Genomic DNA, 18,676 nt, shown 5'->3' on the forward strand with positions numbered 1-18,676 from the left:
ATGGGGTGGTGGGTGTCCTGGAGCCTGGCTGCAAGTCAGGAGCTGAGCTGGTCCCCAAAGGCTCCAAGGCACAATTCTGACCACAAGTGCCGAGGGGGTGGGGTGGGGGGGAGGGCAGAGCAGAGTGTTTTCCTGGAAGCCTCCAAGGCAGGGGATTTTTCTGGACTAGTCCAGCCCCTGGCACCCTCCCCTTCTGCCCCATCAAAGGGCCACTGTCAGCGGCACTCAGGCCCCACCTACTGACAGTGAGGCCCAACCTGGCGCTTCAATCCGGCATCCCCCAGCACATCTGGCCTTTACGCTGCCAGTATCTGTGGCTGGTGTGTCACATTCCCTTCCTGTGTCTCAGCCCCTCCATCTAAGACACAGGGAAAGCGGTCCAGAGCAAAGGTCGGGCAAAAGGACCCCAGGACTCAGATTTGGCATATCAAGGTTGTGCCTATGAGGCTCGGAGAAGGGCTGTGTGTGTGTGGCCTCCCAGAAGTTCTTGAAATTGGGATTAGCAACCAACAACAGCACACTTAAAGAGATTTCACCTAAAAATGCAGATTTCCAGTTTTCCCTGAAAAATCGCAAGTTCTGGCAGGCTGGGACAGGTCATCGGGGCTGCCCTCCCTAGGTCTCGAGAGGCTCTGGGCAGGTTGGGGGGCATTCCTTGAGTTTAAATCACCTGCCTGGTGTGTCCTACCCCATCTAGGTTTGGAACGCTTGGTCTCAGTCGATATTCGCTCTTTTTTTTTTTTTTTTCCACAAAACACAGGGGTTTGCAAACTGGACCGGGCTGGACCGCGGGACTCCTATGACTCTCTCCCGGTCGCCTGGTCGGGAGGGCGGCCGGGTGAGGACCAGCCTGCCGGGCCTGAAGACCCTTTCGGCCAGGAGAGGAGGCGGGTCTCCGCCGGCTCCGCCCCGGCCAATTGGGGGGCGGCCCCGCCCCCGGCAGCGGCGGCCCCGCCCCCCGGCTCTTAAGGCGGGACCCGCCTCGGGCCAGGCGACTCCGCAGCCCGAGCCCGGGGCAGGGAGAGACGGACGCCGACTGCCTCAGGATCTCGCGATTCGGGACCCCGGTAGCCGGGCTGGGAAGCACTGAGGCCGCGGCACGTCCCGCCCGGCTCCCGCCGCCGCCGCCGCCCGGTGAGTGTTTGCTGGGTTTGGGGGCTGCGGGGTGGGAACGCAGGGCGCCCCGGGCGGGCTGTGCACACGCGCCGATCACGCGCGCGGACCTCCCGCCACCGCCTCCCCCCACCACCACCCCCGTCCGCTGCGCGCACACGCACCCAGGGCGGGCACGCGGGCCCCCAAGTCCTTGCAAGATCACCTGGGCCAACTCGCCGTGCGCCCCAGCCCGTCCCCCTATCTGGTAGTCCTCGGGCGCCGACAGCTCCACAGCCCGGGGTGAGGGCGCGCGCGCGTGCGCGCGCGCGTACGCGGCTCACCGGCCTGCGGGGCTGCGAGCAGACGAAATAAACACCCCCTCCCTCGCTTCCTCCTCCCACGGCTGGGCCCTCCGGCATGACCAGTTTTATGAATCAAACCCCTTTGAGGGGCTGGCTAGGACAGTCTTAGGTTACTTCTACCTCCTGGAGTGACACAGTCTGGTTCTGGTCACAGATAACCCCCAACCCCGATCCCCGCCCCCCTGTGCAGATCCACGGCCTGGGCTCGGCGCTGAGGGCCCCTGTCACTCAGGGCAGAGCATGGGGGCCACAGGCATGCAGCCCCATTGGAGCCGGGTATGGACCTTGCCTGGCCGGCCAGGGTCGTACTCCAGGTATTAGGCTGGCCCATCTCTGCCTCTTCCAGGGAAGGGGCTTTGCTCAGGCTGAGAACCCAGTGGCCTGGAACCAGCCTAATCTATTGTGTCCCTGGGCTGGCAGCCCTGGGGCCTGAAGGCTGCGAGGTCCCCTGTGGTCACTGGCAGGCCAGCTGATTGGTGCCAAGCATTCTGCCTCACCCTCATTCGTTAACGATTACCACACCAGGGTCGCTGACTACCCCTCCCGTTGGGGTTGAGGGGTGGAGTGTGAAAGGTGGGAAGGAGGAAGTGGCCCTGAGGGTCACTCTGCTCAACTTCTGCACCAAGGGCAGGTGAGGCTCCGGACGGAGTGTGGCACCAAGACCCAGAGCGCCCCCTCTCCAGGCCAAGAGCCTCCAGGGCCGGGGGCGGGGGGGGACTCAGCTAAATCTCGAGGTCCCATCCCACTAGGCTAGACTTTGGGCATTGGGGACACAGAGGGGTGGCTGGGCAGGTGACCTCCGAGTGGGGTCAGCAGGTTCAGCGGGCCATGATGTCCAGTACGGGCCCAGCTGTTGGCAAGGCCCAAGAGGGCTGAGGCAGGCAGGCGCAGGGGGATGGGAGAGCAGTCTCCTGAGTTTGCGGTCTTCTCCCAAGGGAATCAGCCCCCAGAGCTTCTGTAAACAGAGTGTCAGAGGCAGGAAGAGGGCTCTGGTAATGAGCAGCCCAGCTGGATTCCCTCCAGACCATTATCTGCCCCTCCACCCCCCGGTCCAGGGAGGATGAGCACACGCGTGCCAGGCTGGGGGCCCGGGCACTGACTGTCCCTACCTCCCCTGGCCTCCTGCAGCTGCAGACTGGGACCTGAGGGTCCAGAGAGTCAGCTTGGGTGGGTGGCCCAGGGCAATAGCTGGTATGGCACCACATTCTCCAGACCCTGGACGTGGAGGAGGAGGGGTTCGACATGATAAAGTCCCTCAGACAGTGCCCACACCTGTGCTTGCCCCAGGCAGATGTCCCCAGGGAGATGCCCTGGGCAGGAGAGGGGTCCTGACCACCTCCACTGGTTGGGGAGCTAGGTCAAGTCCCAGGTAAAGAGAGCTGAGTCCTTGTGGGGACTTTTAAGTGGACGCCACCCCTGGGCCAGGCAGCTCCTGAGATCAGGGGGGCAGGGTCTCAGCTGGGCCCTGGAGGCAGCTCCCACCTCAGCAGGCCAGCCAGCCAGTTCTTCTAAGTGACCGGAGGGAAGGCTGGGTGAGCCCTCTGCCCACAGAAGCAACCCTGACACTGGCAGGCCCTGAGCTCATGGGAGGGACAGCAGTGCCACTTTACGGGGTTAATGATCCCTCCTGGAGCCCCCCTCAAGTCCCCTCCCTGGGCCAGGGAGCCCAAGGCTCTGCACTGCCAAGAAAACCAGCTCCCCTCACTGCTGTGGAATTTGAGAGTTCTTGGAGAAGGGGGAGGGCGTGTGTGTATGTGTGTCTCAAAGCACAGCCCAGTGGGTGTGTGTCTGGTGTGGGCATGTGTCTGCGCGCGCGCGTGACCGGAGCACGGCTGTGTTTAGGGGCAGGCAGGGGTGCCCTGAGGGGGGGCGGGGGCTCGGCCTCCTTCCTTTTATCGGTTTCCACATTCCAGAGGCAGCCGGACTGCTTTCTCTCAGCTGGCTGGGCCGCCTGGCCGGCCAGGCCCGTGGGCCTCCCCCGCGTTTCCTCATTCCAGCCTCCCCGGGTATGAGGAGGCTGGAGCGGGTACCCCACACAGGCACCAGGCCACCTTAGGACTGGAAGTGGGGGCAGGCGAGGGGCCAGTTTTTTCCTAAGGTGGGAGACAGCCCCCACCAGTCTCCTCCCGGGGAACGCAATAAGGCTCTGACATTCCTTGGAGGCTGCCTGAGAGATTTAATTAAGAAGGAAGGAGGGAGCTGGCCTGCGCTGAGAAGAGGCTGCGGTGGCCCTGGGGCCCACATGGGCAGCAGTGAGAGGTGAGAGGCAGGGTCGTGGCCCGCCCCTCGACCGACGCCACCTGCCCACCGATCAGCTCACAGACCCTGCAGAGGGCCACCTCTGCGGCAGGGTGACCAAGAGCCCCAGGCATGAGGGCATCAGAAGAGCAAGCGTCCCTCTGGGGGAGGGGCTTCTACCTCCTTCTCACACCCCGTCTAGGCTGCACACAGCCTGGGCCCAGCTCACTTGGGGCTGGTGGCCTCCCTTGGTGACTAAGGTCTGTCTTCCCCTGGCAAATTCAGGGTTAATTGCAGGGTTAGGGCCCTACCTGATGGGTGTCTTGGCCCTGGGTGGTGACAGGGCGGTGAGGAGGCCCCGTCTCTGAGCCCAGCCCCGGTGGCATCATACTGGCACGTGCCGATGGTGGCATCTGGACCAGCCCATTCTGAGTTGGGCCGCAGGTGTCCTGCAGGGTGGCACCTGCACTGACCAAGAAGGCGCGTCCTGCTGCCCCGAGGGCTCCCTGGAGCTGGCAACTGGCCTTAGTCACTGGTTTCCCTCCCCTGGGCTGACAGGTCCGGTGGCTGCCAAGTCACCCACAGTGCCCCAGACGGCACCCACCCAGAGCCAGCAGCTCCTGCCGTGGAGTGGGGCGGGGAGGGGGCCCGGCCCGGCTCTTCCAGTGCTGCCAGCTCAGGGATCAAGGCTTCCGGGGACAGGGAGACAGGCTGCCATACAGACTGCCTGCCTCGGCGACCCTCTGCCCGAGGATCTGTGAGGCCAGGCCAGGCTAGGCAAGGAGACCCACCCACCCAAAGAGCTTCTCTGAAACACAACTCTGCCCGGTGTTCACCCCAGAAAATCTTACTAAATTGCCTGTGGGAGGGCTGGGTCTGAGCACTAGAACTTTTCTAAAGCTTCCTGGTGATTTTCAATATGCAGCTGGAATTGAGAAGCCCTACAGGTGGGAGATGGAAGGGAAAGGAAGGGAAAGCACCCGGATGAAGTCGTGGTGTGGTGTGTCGGGCCCTATCCACAGCAAGAATAGAACCGGCTGGAGGTGGTAACACCAAGAGTGGTGGGCCCACCCCCCCACTGGCTTAATCACAGGGCAGGGCGAGGACCCCCCCACCCTCACCCCAAGGGCTATCTCTGGGGAACCTGAGGCTCAGTCCCCTTGGCCCCATCCACCAGGGCCCAGGATCGAGACCCCTGCCTGCTGGGCCAGGGGCTGCTGCCCGCTAGGGATGGGGAGGCGGGTGGACCCAACCCGGACCTGGAGCCTCCTCAGACACGTCAGCGAAACCGGAGCCAGCCGTCCTGGCTGCCGGCACAGTCTCGCCTGCCTGGGGGGTTGGCAGACTCCCGGGCTGGGCTACTGCCAGGCCCGGCCGGCCGGCGTTGGGAGCTGCGGGGTCAGAGCCACAGCCCAGACCCTGGGTACCCACTCTGAAGCGTCGGGTGCAGGAAGGGCGTGTGCCCACTGCTGTCTGCCTGTACCCACCCCTGCCCACTGAATAGGCACGGAAGATGCTCCAGCCTCAGGTCTGGAGCCTGGGTCCGCCCACTCGCCAGTCCTGCCTGACCCAGGGCCTGTTGTGTGAGTAGGTGCCCGCAGGTGTGTCCCATGCTAAGGGGTGGGTGGGGACACTCTGGGTCCCTGAGAGCTGAGATGACCACATTCTTACTCACAGAGTCCCTCCTCCTGCTCCCCACCCCCCATCACATGCTGAAGTGCCAGCCAAAAGACAGCTCACTTCCCCCCACCCCCCTGTAGAACGAAAGACGCCCCCAGCACCGCCCCAGCCTGCTTGCTCCAGCTTCTCCCACTTTTCCATGCCCAAGCACGGTGGGCAGCCCGTGTGTGGAGGCCCCACCCTGGGCCCACAGGAGCCTTGTCTGTGCTGAAATGTATGCATCATGGCTCCCCCACCCCACGCGTGCAGAGGTTTCACGGGTGACACCCTCAGTAGGTAATGTTTACCGACCCACTTATTTAGAAACCACTCAGAATGTTCTCCAAATACAAACTAAACAGCCCTGAGACACAGGGGCTGTACCCACCCCACACCCCCTGCTTTACAGATGGGAACTGAGGCGAAGGGCTGGGGCCAGGCGGCCAGTACAGGCAGTTGGACCCCAAAGCCCCACCCCGGCTCGGTCCCCTGGTGGGCCCCGTAGTGGGGCCAGGCCAAGGCAAGTCCATGAGGAGTGGGCAGGCCCTGGACACTCTGCCCCCAACCCCAGGGCTGTCGCCAGCACCCCCACACACCCTCTGCAGAGGGCGAGGTCCCACCGCCCTGTTGGAGTCAGCAGATCAGATATCAAAGCCCAGGCCCCTGGTCCTTCAGAGCTGCTGAAATTGCAAGGGCCAGGGCAGCCGTGACCCCGGGGAGACGCTCCCGCCCCCAACGCACACACACACACACCAGCACGCGCCCAGACAGGCGGAATCGCTCCCAGAACTTGTTAAAGGAACTTCCCCATTTCAAACAAACAGGAGGACATGGAACCACAACCCCGGGTGCTCAGAGCCAAGTCCAGGTGAAGCAGGGCTGGGGAGACACAGTCCACAGGTGAGGAGGGAGCTCAGAACGTGTGTAGGGGCGGAACTGGCCTTAGGCTGCCCCACCACCGCCCCTCCATGGTCAGCCTTTACCCTCTGGGGCCCTCTCATTGGTTCCTGGTGGCAGAGCCCCCAGAGCTGACTGCCCTGAGATGTCACCTTCCCAAGCCTCAGTGCCAGCCGCTCTCTGGATGGGGGAAGTGGGGTTCAGGTGAAAACACTAAGCCCTGCACCTCAGGGCTGGGAGGCAGGGTGGCTGCTGCCTGTGGGGTCTCCCCAGCAGAGAATGCCACCCCCTACCCTCCGCCAGCTCGGCCAGACAGACCCCCAGCATCCCTGCCTCCCCCCGCCCAGGAGGACTTCAATGATTAAAGGGCCAGCAGACTATAGAGGGAAGCTGAGTCTATGCCGGACCTCTCCTCAATGCAGAACGGGAAACACACCCAATATGCATCTCAGGCCCCCAGAGACCGTGCCTGGCCTCTCGGTGCCAAGCACCCCAGCCCTGGGAGGTGTCCTTTCTGAAATGCCCGGGTGGACAGACGGGGAAACTGGGGTGCTGAGAGGAGCCTGCTGTTTGTGACCTCACACCTCGAATGCCCCTGACCCAGGGCTGCCAGACTGGAGTGTGGGGCTTTTAGCTGTGACCTTGTGTAAGGCCCAGGGGGAGCTGAAGCTGTAGGGGTGGCCGGGCTGGCTGTGGGTAGGGAGCCCCCTGTCCCCGAGCCTGCCTACTCCCGTCCTGACCCTGCTTGCCCCCTGCCAGGAGGGCGACTTCAAGGGGAGGTGGCTCACCCCAGACGCGGGTGAGGGGGCGGGGGTCGCTCCCAGCACATCTGGTGGCCAGGCCGTACCCGCCCCTCTGAGTCAGTACGGGTGGAGCGGGCCCAGGCGGGGGAGGAGGCTGGGTGCGGCCCAGAGCCCCCTGGGGACGGCGCCAGCGGGGCCGCGGCGCGCCGGGCCTCTGGGTTCTGGCCGAGCTTCCCCCAGTTCACTCAGCAGAGATACTCTCTGGGATGCGGGGAAGCAAAAGCCGACGCGGCCACCCCTCTGGGAGAGGACTGCAGGACCTAGAGAGCACAGACCAGGGCACAGGCCAGGGTCAGGCCTCCGGAGGGTGGTCATCAGCGTTAACGACCGAGGGGCAGAGGGGACCCCGCAGGTGGGCGGCTCTAGGCAGGCCCAACCTGGTTACGGGCTTTTACCCAGAGCTGGCCCGACACCATCGCGGCCTCTGGGGGACAACCTGCCCCTCCTGGACTCAGGTCCAGGATCCCACGACCCCAGAGAAGGCAGCCTGATGCATGGCAGTGGGCAGCATGCCGGCCGGGGGGGCCCTGTTACCTGCGTGGCTGGAAGGCTGGCCAGTGTGCGGGAGGGGAGGCTGAGCCTCAGCACAAAAGGCCCTTGTGTGAGCTGGAGACACCTGGAGGGGACGTGTGCCGGCCTCTCAGGGGGTCTAGGGGCCCACAGGGCGGGGGGACTGCTGCTAGGGTGGCCCCCGGCTCCCCGCAGAAGCCTAAATGAAGGGGGCCCATGCTGTGGCCCCATCCTGTCTCAGGCAGTTCCGGCTACGAGTGGCAGCTGGAGCCGCTAGGAGAGCTACCCCCACAAGGGCAGGACTGGGCCCCGCGTCAGGAGGGCAGGCCCAGCCGCACCTGGACGTGGTTAAGGAGCTGGGCTCCAGCTCAGATTTCCTGGCGGCGTGAAGGCAGCAAGTGCCTGTGCCTCCAGGAGCCCCTCTTCTGTCATCTGGGATCACGGAGAACAGCTCCCACCTGGAGGAGCTGCTGGGCGACGCTCGGTGCCGCTGGTGCGTGGGGACGGCGGCTGCTGCTCCCGTGCCACACTTGGCCCAGAGTGCATCCTGAGAAATGGCGGGGGATCCACTCTGGAGCATCTCCAGGCTTGGTGTTCTCTCTGGGGACACCACGCAAACCTTATCCCCCAGCCTGCACCCTGGGCCACTCCAGGGAGGCCAGAGCCCCCCACCTTTAGTTCTGTCATCACGGCTCAGAGATGGGGGGCCTGGAGGCCGAGGTTCCCTGCCTCCCCCTCCCCAGGAACTCTCCTGCTGGCTGCGTCCTGGGCAGGTCTGACTTCGCAAGTGGAAAAACACCGATCCCATAGTTTCCACATGAGGTCTTCCTGCTGTGGTCTCTCCTCACTTGCAGGACACGGAGCGTGGCGGCGGCGGCCGGGGGCAGCCAGCTTCTCTACTTACGCGCTCGGCCGCCTGCCCGCCCGTCTCTCCCGGATGCTGCGGGAGGGGCTGCCGCTCCAGGACCTGCATTCTCCCTCCTTTCCCGTCTGCCTCCGCAGAGATTTTTGTTGGGGGGGTGTTTCGGGGGAGGGCACAGGGCCTGATGCTTTTTGACCAACACGTATTCTCTCTGAGCCGCAGAGAGGCTGGAGGGCTGGAGCTAAGGGGAAGGGGGGCAGCTGTTCGTGGTCTCTGAGCGTTTGGGGGCTGGGCCCCCTCTGTGTGCGTCAGTCAGCCCACCGAACCCTGGTGTCAGCGCAGGAAATGGCAACTGATACCATGATGAGGCCACGTGACCACTCAGAGTCACATAGCAAGGGAGTGACGGGGCAGCGCCAGGAGCCCGGCCCCGGCTCAGGGGACCTGACTCACAGCTCCTGTGTGCTGTCGGGTCTGAGGGTGGGGAGAGGACGGGGGCTGGGAATTCCCCTCCTGACCCTTCCTGGAGTGGCTGTCCCCTGTGGCCCCTGACTCACGGTCTCCCGCTTCCCTCTCTGCTCCCAGGGACCAGAGATGCACTCCAGGGCCCCCCTGCGCCTGCTGCTGCCGCTGCTGCTGCTTCTGCCGGCCCTGGGGCCTGGGGTGCAAGGCTGCCCATCTGGCTGCCAGTGCAACCAGCCACGGACCGTCTTCTGCACCGCCCGCCGGGGGACCACCGTGCCTCTGGACGTGCCGCCCGACACCGTGGGCCTGTACGTCTTTGAGAACGGCATCACCACGCTTGACGCGGGCAGCTTTGCTGGCCTGCCGGGGCTGCAGCTCCTGGACCTGTCGCAAAACCAGATCGCCAGCCTGCCTGGGGGGGTCTTCCAGCCACTGGCCAACCTCAGCAACCTGGACCTGACTGCCAACAGGCTCCAGGAAATCACCAACGAGACCTTCCGCGGCCTGCGCCGCCTTGAGCGCCTCTACCTGGGCAAGAACCGCATCCGCCACATCCAGCCTGGTGCCTTTGATGTGTTCGACCGCCTCCTGGAGCTCAAGCTGCAGGATAACGAGTTGCGGGCACTGCCCCCGCTGCGCCTGCCCCGCCTGCTGCTGCTGGACCTCAGCCACAACGGCCTCTCGGCCCTGGAGCCCGGTGTCCTGGACACTGCCAACGTGGAGACACTGCGGCTGGCCGGCCTGGGGCTGCGCCACCTGGATGAGGGGCTCTTTGGCCGCCTGCGCAACCTCCACAACCTGGACGTGGCCGACAACCAGCTGGAGCGCGTGCCCCCTGCCGTCCGGGGCCTACGGGGCCTGACACGCCTGCGGCTGGCTGGCAACACCCGCATCGCCCAGCTGTGGCTGGAGGACCTGGCCGGCCTGGCGGCCCTGCAGGAGCTGGACCTGAGCAACCTGAGCCTGCAGGCCCTGCCGCACGAGCTCTCCACCCTCTTCCCCCGCCTGAGGCTCCTGGAGGCTGCCCGCAACCCCTTCAACTGCGTGTGCCCCCTCAGCTGGTTCGGCCCCTGGGTCCGGGAGAGCCGCCTGACCCTGGCCAGCCCTGAGGAGACGCGCTGCCACTTCCCGCCCAAGAATGCCGGCCGGCTGCTCCTGGACCTCGACTACTCAGACTTTGGCTGCCCGGCCACCACCACCACGGCCACAGCACCCACCACGAGAGCCCCTGTGCAGGAGCCCACGCTCCCGCCTTCCAGCCTGGCTCCCACCCAGCTCCGCCCCACGGAGCTGGCCACTGAGGCCCCGAGCCAGCCACCTCCCGCGCCCCCCACTGCGGGGCCTGTGCCCCCGCCCCGGGACTGCCCGGCGTCCATCTGCCTCAATGGGGGCACCTGCCACCTGGGGGCGCGGGGCCACCTGGAGTGCCTGTGTCCTCAGGGCTTCACGGGGCTGTACTGCGAGGGCCGGGTGAGGCCAGGACCCAGGCCCAGCCCCGCCCCGGCCACACCGCGGCCCCTGCCCCTGGGCATTGAGCCCGCCAGCCCCACGTCCCTGCGGGTGGGGCTCCAGCGCTTCCAGCAGGGCAGCGCCGTGCAGCTGAAGAGCCTCCGCCTCACCTATCGCAACCTCTCGGGCCCTGACAAGCGGCCGGTGACGCTGCGGCTGCCCGCCTCGCTCGCCGAGTACACTGTCACCCAGCTGCGGCCCAACGCCACCTACTCCATCTGCGTCCGGGCCCTGGGGGCTGGGAGGGTGCCTGAGGGCGAGGAGGCCTGCGGGGAGGCCCGCACACCACCGGCCGTCCGTTCCAACCATGCCCCGGTCACCCAGGCCCGCGAGGGCAACCTGCCGCTCCTGATCGCGCCCGCCCTGGCCGCTGTGCTCCTGGCTGTGCTGGCTGCCGTCGGGGCAGCCTTCTGTGTGCGGCGGGGGCGGGCCGCTGCAGCTGTGGTGCAGGGCAAAGGGCAAGTGGGACCCGGGGCTGGCCCCCTGGAGCTGGAGGGGGTCAAGGCCCCCCTGGAGCCAGACCCCAAGGCATTGGAGGGTGGTGGGGAGGCCCCAACTGGCGGGCTGGAGTGTGAGGTGCCGCTCATGGGCTACTCGGGGCCTGGCCCACAGGGGCCCCTCCCAGCCAAGCCCTACATCTAAGCCTGGGAGGGACGGACCGCCAGGGCCGGGCCCTTGGCCCCGCTGGGACCAGCCAGGGGGTCTGGTTCCTGCTGCCACATCAAGGAGCCTCTCAGATCCAGACCATGAGGACACGTCAGGACCCGGGCTGGGTGACCACAGCACATCCCGTCCGTCTCTGGACCTTGGTCTCCTCTTCTGTGAGACCTGGAACCCAGGGGATGACCCTCTAAGGGTCCCCCTGCCCGAGTGTCCGGAGAATGGTGTCACCTCGTCCTCTGCAATGTGCAGCCCCTGGGGTGGGGCCGGCCCGGCTGTGTGCTGGTAACACAGGCCTGGGGCTGCCAAGCCCCACACCCCAAGGAGACTCTGGGGGGCCCGTGAAGAAAGCCCCCGGAAAAGAGAGCAGAGGGAGAATGGGACTGGGGATGGGGGCGGGTGATCCTGCCTCGGCCCTGGAGAGCGAAGGAGCAAAAGAAACTGGAAAGAAAGATGCTTTAGGAACAAGTTTCACTTTTGTTTTTTTTTTTTAATGTATTTATAAAGATCTTTTCCCATTTATTCTGGGAAAATGTTTTTCAAACTCAGAGACAAGGACTTTGGTTTTTTTTTAAAGACAAATGATGATATGAAGGCCTTTTGTAAGAAAAATAAAAGATGAAAAGAAGCAGCACGTGTGTTTCTCGGCACGGCCCCAGGGTACCTGCGCGGAGGCGGGGTGAGGGCTTGTAGGGTCGGCCTAAAGCGGGGAGCTGGGAGCCGGGACCCCGCTTCCCAGCAGGTGCAGGGCCCCAGTCGGCATGCCCTGGGCTGTCCAGCTCATCTGAGGTGCCCTGTCTAGCCTCCCAGGGAGACGGGACCAGGTGGGAGCAGGGAAGGGAGAGGGGCCACTTCAGCCTCGGGGCAGGGGAACGCTGAAGGCAGCCTTCCCCTCCCCAGGCCCAGTTTTCTCCCAGCAGGAGCTGCCAGGCTCCTGGGAGAGGCTCGCAGCAGACACAGACCCCCAGGGGTCCCTCCTCAGGGACTGGTGTGACCAGCAGTGCACCGCCTGCCCTCCTCTGGGGAGGGGTGCCTTGAGCTATGTCCCCCAGGCCCACGACGGCCCTGGACCAGGTGGGGTCAGCCCTGCCTATGGCCCCCTGGCCCCTCCACGTGGGCTCAGGCAGGGAGACCCCAGCCCAGCTTTCTGCTCCAGCCACAGAGACGAGGCCGTGGTGGAGAGAGCGAGGTCCTGAGTGGCAGGAACCCCGTGGGCAAGCAGGTGGGGTCCCAGCCAGGGCTGCGAGGGGCGGCACCCACAGGCAGGAGGTCTGCTGACCCGAGACTCCCCTCTACTCTCTGCACTGGGGGGGTACCCAGGTTTCCCAGAAACCCTGGACTTTGAATGTTTTCCTGGAAGCCACCGGCCGAGGCGGGGCAGGACCAGGGAGGCTGTGCACAGCCCTGGCTGGACCAGGCACTAGGAGCTTGGGGAGAGGAACCAACACAGACACAGACACACGCCGCCACCTTTTCCGGTCACCCTCTGGCGAGAAGGGAGGTGGCCCTGGGGCCACGGAGGTCCTGCAGAGGCCCGCGCGAGCTTCCCCCAGGCCCCTGCCCACCGCCCTACACAGGTTGTGGCCCCCTGGCCCCTCGGCTCACCCTGGCGGGAAGGAGGCGGCCCGGCCAGGCCTGCGGAGCAGGCCCTGTGGCTCTGGGCGTTGATGTCAGCGCCGGCCACGCGAGGCTCTGGATTCAATTATCGGCTGCAGAGGGTTCTGGCGTGAGCAAGGCGGAGGCAGGCGGGGGGCCGCGGTGGGCAGAGGGACTGGGGTGGGGCCCTCCCCCTGAGGCGGCGGCGGCGGCGGCGGCCCAGGTGGGTTTCCTGTAGGCCTGGGTCCCATTAGCAGAACGGCTCTGGCGAGGCCGGCCCTCCCCTCTGGCGGCCCCGTCAAAGGGGCCATTGTGGGCCTGTGGGGTGCTGCTCAGCGCAGTGGCTGCTGAGGGAATGTTTTCGCTGCAAAGCTAAACCTGGCGAGTGGGGCGGCAAGGGGGGTGGGTGGCAGGGCCTGCAGGAGGCAGGCGGGGCACTCATGCCAGCCCCCCGAGAAAAGGTTTTTGGGCCTCCCATCAGAGGAGGGGCTGGGAAAGGAAGGGGGGACTGGGGACCGAGTAGGGTACGCAGCCAGGAGGCAGCCGCGACCCAGGGTGACCCTGGGTGGGGAAACACCAGCCCCCGACCGGGTCCTCGAGACCCCGGGGCTATGCGTGCCCTTCAATCCTTCTAAGGAGGGGCTCCCGGGCTGCCCACCGCAGAGCCGACACCTGCTTCCTGGCCCTCAAGGGGCGGTCAGCCTCCTGCCTCCAGGAGCTGGGAGGGGCCGCAGAAGCTCCGGGCCTCCAGGGAACACGCTGGGATGTGGGGTGGGTGCCTCTGGCCAGAGCATGCTCCCAGCCTCCACCCTTATGCTGGCTCCCGGGGTGACCTCAACAGAGAATTGATTTCTCTGGCTTCAGCTTTTATGCACTGGTAACATCTGGAGAAAAACCTCCATTAGCCTTCAGCCGGGGCCGGTAACTGCTGACTGTTCACCCAGCCTAGGGGCAGGGCACCCGGGACAGGTGGTGTTTCTGCCTCTCCAGGGCCGGAGTGTGAGCTGCTAGGTCAGCCCCAACGGTAACCCCCGCCTCCACCCTGCACAGGAAGTGTGGGGTGGCCGTCTGCCTGGGCCCAGCCTTAGGGATAGGACCTGCCGCCCCCGGGGAAGGGCACAGGTGGGAGCAGAGACAGAGACCCCTGGGAGGGTGGGGCCCTGGGTCCTCCCTGGGAGGGGGGCAGGCAGGGGCATGTGCCTGACCCCTCCCTGGCCTCCTGTGGCTCTTACTGTTCTACCCAAATGAAGGTGGAAAATCTGTAAGATAAAGAAAACGAGCGGGTGTGGTGGAGGCCTAGGTGATGCCCGCAGCTGACACCCTGCACGATTCCCACCTTCAGCCCAGTCAGTAGCCCCCGATGTCCCAGGGGGTCCCTGTGGGGTTCTGGCTTCTGGGGAGCCTGGGGGTAGGGGGCCCACCAGCTCTCAGGCCGGCCTGGAGGCTGGCATGCAGCCTTGGCGTCCACCAGCTTTGCAGAGAGCTGGAGAGTCCCAGCTCCTCTGCCAAGGGCGTGGGCCCAGTGGGGCAGCGGCCAGGACTGGGGGATGAAAGGGGCGGGACACTGGCCTGGCCGCCCATCTGGGAGTGATTTGAGAAATTCCAGGCCTCGCTGGCCCTGCGAGGCTATTCTTAACTGCTATAATTACAGGGTCAGCCTTGGCCAGTGGCACCATGGGGTCTGGGCATCGTTAACTCCCCCAGGGGCCACGCTGGGGCTGGGCGGGGGCCGCTCCTACGGGGTGGGGGTGGGTAACCAGCAGAGATCAGGGGCAGAGTCTAGAAGGCAGGAAGTGGTGGGGTGATGAGCCCTTGATGGTTAGCACGGACTCCCTTGTCCAGGCTGGGCCAGTCCCCTCCCTCTGCTGGGGGGCCCACAGAGAAGGGGGTGTCTGGCCTGGGGAGGCCTGGGGGATGAGATACCAGTGCAGCATCAGGGCTGGGGGAGGGGCTGCTGGACACGAAGCCAGGAGGCCTGAGAGCCCTAAGTCCTCTCGTGCAGGGAGGAGGTCCTGGTAGTACCCCCTGGGATCCCCATGGCCAAGAGCAGGCAGAGGCCTCATGCCCACTGTGCACTTAAAAGGAAGGTGGGGGGACCTCACTCACCCTCACCCCCCTCATCTGCAAAACAGGGCTTTCCAGCTCCCCGTCCTCTCCCTGTGTCGTGAGAGAGGACGTGAGTGGAGGGTCTCTGCCCCGCAACCGTTTCCCCTTCCCTGGGGCTCTCAGCGGGGCCACCCTGGCAGGAGCTCCTTGGGCACTCAGCCTGCCCCCTCACGGTCCGCCCTGCTCCTGGAGCTTGGGCGGAGTGCCGCGCCACCTGTGACTCAGTTTCCCCAGGTGTAAAATGGGAGAGGAAGGGGCTGGATGGACATCCAAGGACCAAGGCCCTGTCCTGGCTCTGACCTCTGCGGGTCCCTGCCTGGGCAGGGGGTTCAGCAAGCCACCCCGAGTCAGAGCTCGGGGACCAGGTTCCGCCTCCTCCTCCCCCAGCCCCCTGTACCTGATCCCCTGAGCCGGCCTCCTCAGGCCCGGGCAGTCTCGGCACCGAGCTGGCTTGGCCAGGACCCCGTGGATGCCACTGTGAACCCTCCTGTATGCACCTTCAGGAGGGTGGGAGGATGAAGTGACTACCCGCACCCTTGACCCGGCCAGGACTACCAGTGACAGCCTGGGGCCTGGGCTGGGGTCTCACTGAGCCTGCGGGTCCAAGGCCTGCCTCCAGACCCCACGTTACCCCACGTCACCCCACGTCCACCTCTCGATCGGAGCCTCGGTGTCCCAGTCCTCAGCCCCACCAGAGCACTCACAGAAAATCAAGCGCATCCCCACGTACCTTGTCCCCCACCTGCCAAATCACAGTCTTCTTCCCAAAGGCCAAAACACACTGGCACAAGCCCCCGTGCAGAAGCCTGCCCCTGACCAGCGGCGCGCATTTATATACATCACAGGGCCCTCGACAACCGCCAGCCGACCCGACGCTCCGGCCACTCCTACCTGGGAGAGGTGTCCAGGGTGAGCGAGGTGAGGGCAGCGGAGAAGAGCCGGGTGTCCCAGAGCTTGACTTCACGCTCTCGCATCTGCAAGGAGGGGCAGAGAGGGGCTCAGAAGGGCCCGTGCAGGAACCCCGGGGCCAAGGACACGGGCTGGCACGGGGGCACTTGCCCCAGAGCAGAGCTTGGAGGGCAGTCACGAGAGTTGGGGGCGGGGAGGTGGTGAGGCATGCCAGGGAGGGAGGATTTGGATTTTCATGTCCTGCCCCTTTAAGAACCCATAGGTGACAAGGGGGCGGGGCCCTCCGTGGACTCTGGTCCCTGGGGGTGTCCACCACAGTTCCCAGGGTCAGGCTTAGCTATTGCAAATGGAATCTGCCAGTTCTCAGCGGCCGTCGGTCCCCTGGGGCTCTGAGACCCAGCTGCACACGGGGCAGGGCCGTATATGGACAGGCCTGGAGCCGGCTGCGGCCCCTGCCTTCCAGAGGGGCTTGTCCCGCCCTCGTGGTGTGTATGTCCAGTTTGGCCACGAGGAGCCCTACCTGGTTGAAGCCAGTGGACACAAGGTACTCCTGGGTGCCCGTCCACACCAGCCGGCCGTCCCTGCTGTTCTCATGGGCTGGTGTGCTCTGGGAGAAGAAAGATGGCACTGAGTTCCAGGGCCCTCCTCAGGGGTCCACTCGCCCGAGGGCCCCTTGGAGGGCAGGAGCGGCCAGCTGGGGCCAGCTCTGCACCCAGAGGGCCGACCTGGCCACCAAGCTTGGGCTTAGTCTCTGTCCGGCTGCTCTGTGCACTGCCAAGGGCCCTCTTGACGCGGCCATGGGGCTCGGGATGGTGGCACATCCCTGCCCCTGTGGGTGACCCAGAGGGGGCGCTTGGTTGCTGGTCACCGACCTCTGCCGGTCACCGTCCTCAGGCTCTGGGACCCAGTGCCCTCCTAGAACTTCATTTTCCCGGCTCATGGCCCAAGCCGCCTGCTTCCCAGAGCTGTCGCGAGGATCAACTGAGACCACATGTGATAGGAACAGGCCTGCCACAAAGCGGCGTGCAAATCGGGGGATTACGAGAATTACTGCTGCCTCCTGACACTGCCAGGGGGCCGGGGAGAGGGCCTGGTGCCCAGCGCAGGGAACAGTCACTGGAGGGGGCAGAGCACGGCCCTCCTGTGGTGCTGGGGCTGCCAGTAGGAAGGCTTCCCGGGCCCAGGGAGGGGAGGCGAGTTCACACCGCGGGCGGCCCTGTCCCTGGGGCCCAGGCGGTGGGGGGGGAGCCAAGGGGGCCAGAGGAAATGCAAACAGCTCCCTCCCAGTCACCCTGGCCCCTGGAGCCTGAGACGAAAGACCCTGTTACCAAAAATAGCTCACCCCAAACCGTGGCCAGCTTCCTCCAGGCTTCCCACGATCTCCTTGGGAATGAATGAGGGAGGGAGGCGGCTGAGGAGAGCTGGCCCAGCGCCCCCTCCTCAGCCTGCGGAGGCCGACCCCGGCGTGGGAGCCCGTCGGAAATGGCTCCGTGTCGTTCGAGTAGCTTTTCTCACTGCTCCCTTCCCACCCGGCTGGAGTCGGCACAGGAAGTCAGGCTGGAGCCTGAGAACTGGGGCCCGACATCCCTCGCTTCACGCAAGATGGGCTGAGGGGTCGGGGCGAGGGTCAGTTCCGGAACCGGCACCCAGGGTCAGTCATCAGCGTCACTTGGGCTCTCTCGCCCTCTCATCAGTGTGCAAACATCCCGTGTAAGGAGTGCCAGACGGCTCGCACAGCTTTCACACACCCTTCGTTCATTCCACAGCCCTCTCCCTGGCCAGGCACCGCGCTGGGTGCTGGCGGTGGGGCTGGACACTTCTCAGATGGACGGTCACGTCCTGGGTGAGGCAGGACTGCACACTCATCTGCTCTTTTGTAATGTGAATATCCAAGCTGCACGTGACACTGGGCACTGGGGACACAGTGAAACAGAAAAGGGTCCCCACACTCGGAACACGCAGGCTGAAGGGCCCACGTGAACCAAAGAGAAGCAACGACGTCAGCAGGTTAGGGCACAAGCTTCGGGTCAGACTGGCTAGGGGAAAGCCCTGCTGCCAACAGCGTGTGCCTGACAGGCGCATCGTGACGGAGGAGGCGCGGGTGGGTGATGGGGGTGTCTCACCTGACTGCGTCAGGTCAGTTTTCTGACCTGAGCACCGTAACGGACTTGCTACTGCAGAAGTGTTTGGGGGTGAGTCCAGCACACGGCAATGTGCGCTTTCAGAAGCATGGTCATGGGGCACACGAAGTACAGTTGAGGAAAGGGCTAGGGTTTGAAAGACGTGAAAGATCGACGGGCGCGAGCCAGTGTGGGGACCGGCATCTGCGAAGGATGGGGCCTCGGAGACTCAGGAGGCCGGCACGGGGGTCTCAGGGGAGGGGGTCTCAGGGGAGGCGGTGGCACCCAGGGTCTGCAGAGGTTGTGGGCAGTGGGGGAGCCTTTCCCTCTAGAGGCACAGGTTTGGACAGAACGTTCCTTGGCCTGTGTCTCCCACCTTCCTATTCCAGGCCTGGAGAAACCAAAGGCACAGAGAGGGGAAGCCATCTGCCCCCAGTGACCCAGCAGGGCAGTCGCCCGCCCACCACCTTTCCTGTTCTCAGTAGACGGAGCTGACGGAGGACCGGCGAGGGGACAGGCTCGACCAAAGGCAACAGCACCCAGACCAGGAGCTGCCCGGCAAGCCGGCTACCCCCACCAGGCAGCTCGGGTGTCCAGCTGTCACCCTGGGGAAGCAGGCGGCGACAGGCAGGGCGGTGTGGACAGGCCCATCCAGCTCGCCCCGCGGCTCTCTATCCCCGCCTCGGGCCTCAGAGAGCACAGCACTCAGGAAGCAGAGGCCAGGTCGGAGCTTAGCCTGGGCCCAGCGCGCCTGCTGTGGGTACACTCAACTCAGTCTGCCCAGGGACCACGAGAAGCCCCAGCAACTAGGAGAGGCCTCTGTCCCAGAGGTCTGAAGTGACTTTCGTTTTCAAACCTGGCAAGCTCTCTGCTGACCTCAGCGGG

The 18,676-nt window shown here is 65.2% G+C and overlaps 2 protein-coding genes across 6 annotated transcripts in view; one reads left to right on the forward strand and one right to left on the reverse strand.

Annotated features, from left to right (window-relative positions):
* The window catches only part of CORO7 (coronin 7), a 53,082-nt gene that overhangs the window by 12,232 nt on the left and 22,174 nt on the right, over positions 1-18,676 (reverse strand). For all 5 annotated transcript variants that reach the window (XM_070779557.1, XM_070779560.1, XM_070779559.1 and 2 more), the window contains exons 8-9: positions 16,192-16,278; positions 15,654-15,736 (exon numbers count right to left, since the gene is read on the reverse strand). In XM_070779557.1, the coding sequence (XP_070635658.1) occupies positions 15,654-15,736; positions 16,192-16,278 (170 nt within the window). The remainder of the gene's footprint in view (positions 1-15,653; positions 15,737-16,191; positions 16,279-18,676) is intronic.
* VASN (vasorin) lies at positions 983-11,691 on the forward strand. The gene is made up of 2 exons (XM_019987671.2): positions 983-1,134; positions 9,012-11,691. Exon 2 carries the CDS (start codon positions 9,021-9,023, stop codon positions 11,040-11,042), a length of 2,022 nt encoding a protein of 673 aa, XP_019843230.2. The 5' UTR covers positions 983-1,134; positions 9,012-9,020; the 3' UTR covers positions 11,043-11,691.

This window comes from Bos indicus, chromosome 25 (assembly GCF_029378745.1).
Source record: "Bos indicus isolate NIAB-ARS_2022 breed Sahiwal x Tharparkar chromosome 25, NIAB-ARS_B.indTharparkar_mat_pri_1.0, whole genome shotgun sequence".
NCBI lineage: Eukaryota > Metazoa > Chordata > Mammalia > Artiodactyla > Bovidae > Bos > Bos indicus.

Excerpts from the sequence above, each read along its gene's own strand:
- VASN (XM_019987671.2), top strand. The coding sequence starts at position 9,021 with ATGCACTCCAGGGCCCCCCTGCGCCTGCTGCTGCCGCTGCTGCTGCTT.